The sequence below is a fragment of the Lucilia sericata genome, unplaced genomic scaffold (genome assembly GCF_015586225.1).
Source record: "Lucilia sericata isolate MDLA Ls3-8-SP2 unplaced genomic scaffold, ASM1558622v1 Contig000015F_arrow, whole genome shotgun sequence".
In the NCBI taxonomy this organism is placed as follows: Eukaryota; Metazoa; Arthropoda; class Insecta; order Diptera; family Calliphoridae; genus Lucilia; species Lucilia sericata.
Window position 1 is genome coordinate 288,209 of NW_023994054.1, and position 4,058 is coordinate 292,266.

At 31.5% G+C, this 4,058-nt stretch overlaps 1 protein-coding gene across 1 annotated transcript; it reads left to right on the forward strand.

The window, feature by feature from the left end:
- Positions 1–2,562: 2,562 nt before the first annotated feature.
- On the forward strand, positions 2,563–3,612 carry LOC119605643. The gene is made up of 2 exons (XM_037958869.1): positions 2,563–3,197; positions 3,256–3,612. The coding sequence occupies exons 1-2, from the start codon at positions 2,712–2,714 to the stop codon at positions 3,610–3,612; spliced, it is 843 nt and encodes a 280-aa protein (XP_037814797.1). The 5' UTR covers positions 2,563–2,711.
- The last annotated feature ends 446 nt before the right edge of the window (positions 3,613–4,058 follow it).

Genomic DNA, 4,058 nt, shown 5'->3' on the forward strand with positions numbered 1-4,058 from the left:
AATTCAATAGATTGGAACCGAAAAAAACATCACACACATACAAGTGCAAACATGTTTAAAATCTTAGAGTGCAGAGAAAATGTGCATAATTATAAATTATAAACGAAAAATTGTTCATAAAAAATGGAAACTTGCAGCAGAAGAAAATTATAAAAACTACAGTTTAATTCGTCTGTTAATAAACACATATTTTCTATTTAAAAATTAGTTATATTTTATATATCACTTTATCTTTTTCTCTTTAATATATAATTCTTATACGAGGGTTTTGTTGTTTTTTTTTTAAGCTGTGAATATATGCAATTTTAATCATGGTCGTTTGTTTAAATGTGGTTATATACTTTCAGATTAATATTAAGTATAAAATTAAAAATCCGCTACACTTAAAAAAAATTTTGCTATTTTTACTCCCTGTAAAATATGCATGGAAATTTAAATGAATATTGAAACATTATTCCACAGTGAGGCAGAATGAATTTTTGTTGGAATAATAGCGTACATGGGCGTAGGCAAGGAGTATTTGATTTTAAGTTTTAAAAATGGAAACCACAAATGCTGCAGAAGCGGCACTATGGGGGTTTAAAGGGTATGGTAGATGGGGTTCATTACCATAGCAGCACATCTGTCAACACCGAATAACTTAAAACCCGAGTAATCGATTTTATCACATTATCAAGTTTTGTTTTCGTTTATCGAGTATCTATCATTTAAGAAACCCCCCCTTTGGAATTTTTCATAATAATTTTTCCACTCCGTGCAAAACTTAAGTTCTTATGGTTTCCCAAATATACGAATTTTTATATTTAAATCATATATGGGGAATTTCATTTCAAAAAATCGATTTTGACGAAATTTGCACTAAAGTTAGTACTATTAGATAGTAGGTCAGACACACATTTTCAGCTCTATCGGTCAAGAACTGCCGGACTTAGAGGGGGTCAAAGTTGGACATTTTATTCATACAGGGTTTTATTCAAATGAATGTAACTTTTCACCAATTGGTCATAGCAAAAATTGTTTCCAAAAATGAAAAAAAATATATATTTTTTTAAAGAATTTAAAAAAAAATTTAATATTATTTTTTTTAAATTTTTTGTCAAAATGGGCCTTTTTTCCTTAAAAGAAAGCTTATACAATTTCTTTGAAGGACTTTAGAGCAGAGATACAAGCCGATGCAAAATGAACGGCGGCGGTGGCGCAACCATTTTAGGTCGGCGGCTGCGGCTTATATTAGAAAATATCGGCGACGGCTAAATTGTCGGCTTAATTTAACTTTTTCTTCAGAAATTGACCTTATAAGCGTTTATTATATAGAGTCCTATAATGGGATAAGAAGTACTTACCTTGGTGCAAATTTCATTCAAATCGGAAGACATCGATTTTTAAAGTTGGGTCACTTGACATGATATTCCCCATATGTAAATTTCAAAGATGTTCGATTTTTAGCTTTAATTGTTTCCAAGCTATTCGAATATTTGTACTCTATTCATGTAGGAGGTGTCACGCCCCCTATTGTTTCTCCAAGCGTTAATATGGATTTAAATGTTATCAATATAGAATTTAAGATTGTGGCTCTGTCAAGCCCCTATTGAAAGTCCGTCAATTTTTTTCTCCAAATGTTACATGGGTGGCAAAATTGCAAGAATTGCAATAGATGTAATAGCTGTATATAATGAAAATGGGAGTTGCTAGTCCGCCCATTTTCCCTAATTATTCACATGGATGTGAAAATCGTTAGTGTAAAATTTGAGGATTCTAGTTTTTGGAACAAATTTTGCTATAAACAACGGGTAAGTAGAAGAGAAGAAATATAAATTCAGAGAGTTCTTGAAGAGAGTTCTGGAATGATCTTATTGAAAAATTGTCTCCGATCGGAAGACATCGGTTTCGGTCACTTGACATGAAATTGAACCGGTAGATTCACCCTGCTCACGTCCACGTATTAAAATTAGATCCATAATAGAACCAAGTCCATATTAAAGGACCTATTAAAATTGTTCCCGATAGGTAGTTGGTACTGGATGAATTTAAAAAAAATTCTCTCAGTATAATATTATATACATATTTATATATCTTAAGTGATTTAGAGTAAAACAAACGATTATGTTTAAGTTTATTTTCTTTTCTTTTTTTTGTTGTTTTTTTGCACGATATGCACTTGAGAAAAACAATAAACATCAAATTGTAGTTAATTTATCAGATGATGATTTTGGTTATTATTAGTCGTTGTTTTCTTAGTTATTTTTTTTTTCTTCTGACAATGAAATACGTCTAGCAGGGATTGTTGTTGCGCGAAAGAAAAATATATTATTTAAAAAGCTGCATCAATTATCAAGACACACAAATGCAAAAAGCGAAAAACGCATTCGATTGAAAGAAAAACTGAAAGAAAATCCATGAAAATTAGCTAAATAAAATATAATTATTTTTAAGGTAGTATAAAAAACACGAACAATTAAAATACAAGATCAGTTTATAAGAAAACGCTGAACGAGTGAAAGAAATTTTTCATTGAGGGAGTAGTGCAAATAATAACACAGCACCCACCTATAGAGCAACAACTAAAAGGATAAATTCATATTGTGTCTTAAATTAGAAATTAATTACAATCGATTAAATGATCCACTAGGGATCATTTGGTATCTGAGAAACTATTGCCTAGAGTGATTGTTTGAATATTGCATTGCTAGAGAATCAATATAAAACACAATATGCTTAAATTCGTGTGGCATTTGGCAGTGATAACAATAGTATTCTGTTGGTTACAAACGGCCACAGCACGCAGTGCCACAAATTCCAATACGAACAATTATCAACATGCAAACAGTGTTACTGAAGAAGCCGACAACCCACAACAAACGAGCAGTAGTTCTAGTACGAGTCCATCAAATGTCTGGAAAGATCTATCAATGGTTTACCGATTGTATCAACAATGTTCGGCGGAGAATTTGTCAATCTGTCTTAAAGTCAAACTGTTGACGGGTCTGGAAAAGGTCTTCCGTTCGGCCAAGAAAGTGAAAATAATGGAGGGCATACAATTTGTTAAGGCAGATGATTCCGAACTACCCACTAAACCTTTGTTAAGCGAACAAGAGTTAGAAGCGAATTTACCCAGAGCATTAGAGGCCAAAGAACAGGTTTTGACCAATATGATTTTTAAGAATTTGGCAGGATTTCTGCAGCATCATACTTTACAGGTGAGGATAGCTTTTAATTTAAGATTTAAACTTATTTTATAGAAATTTCTGATTATAGATAAAGTTCCCTGATGTACGTCCAGATGACTCACTATCCGCCAATACCGTGGAAGGCCGCAAGAAAAAGGATAAAAAGGGAGGCGGTGCTTATATAATGATTCCTTTGCTTTTGGGTGGTACATTTGTGCCTATTGCCTACGGCGCTTTAGCCATGTTAGCAGGCAAAGCTTTAATTGTCTCTAAATTAGCTTTAGTCTTGGCCTCCATTATAGGCATTAAGAAACTGTTAAGTGGTGGTGGCAAAGAGTCATCACATGAAGTTGTTGTATCTTCTGGTGGCCACTCCGGCTGGGGTCGGGACTTTGATTTGGCCTATAATGGTTGGAAACCAAAAGATGCGAAAAAGACTACTTAAAAGTTTTCTCATTCTAAGTTGTTTGTAATTTATCATTAACAGTCATTTTTAACTGTAAGGTACATTCCAGGGAAGATATTTTTGACTTAAACCATTGAAAGAGGCAAATGATTTGTAAAAATATTGAGAAAGAAAAAAATTATTCAAAAAAAGTTAAAAAAAAAAAAAAATTGAGAATGGATGAACTTACTTGTTTACAAATTAAAAACAAATTGTGTGTGTTTTTTATATAGATTTTAAGTAAAAATTTTAATTTATTTATTGTAGTTTTAAGAAAATATTTAAATAAAGAAAAGAAAATATCGAAAAAATTTGTTAATATAACTAGAATTCATTATTATTTGATATTGGAGAATATTTTAAGTAAACCGCTTTAAATGAGAAGTTTAATATATCGCTACCAATAATAAATCATATAAGTTAAAATTAAAATGAATTTCGGAAGG

Bases quoted from the DNA above. Each gene is read 5' to 3' on its own strand.
- LOC119605643 (XM_037958869.1), top strand. From the start codon at position 2,712: ATGCTTAAATTCGTGTGGCATTTGGCAGTGATAACAATAGTATTCTGT. The intron at 3,198-3,255 runs GTGAGGATAGCT...TTCTGATTATAG, and splicing joins TGCAGCATCATACTTTACAG to ATAAAGTTCCCTGATGTACG.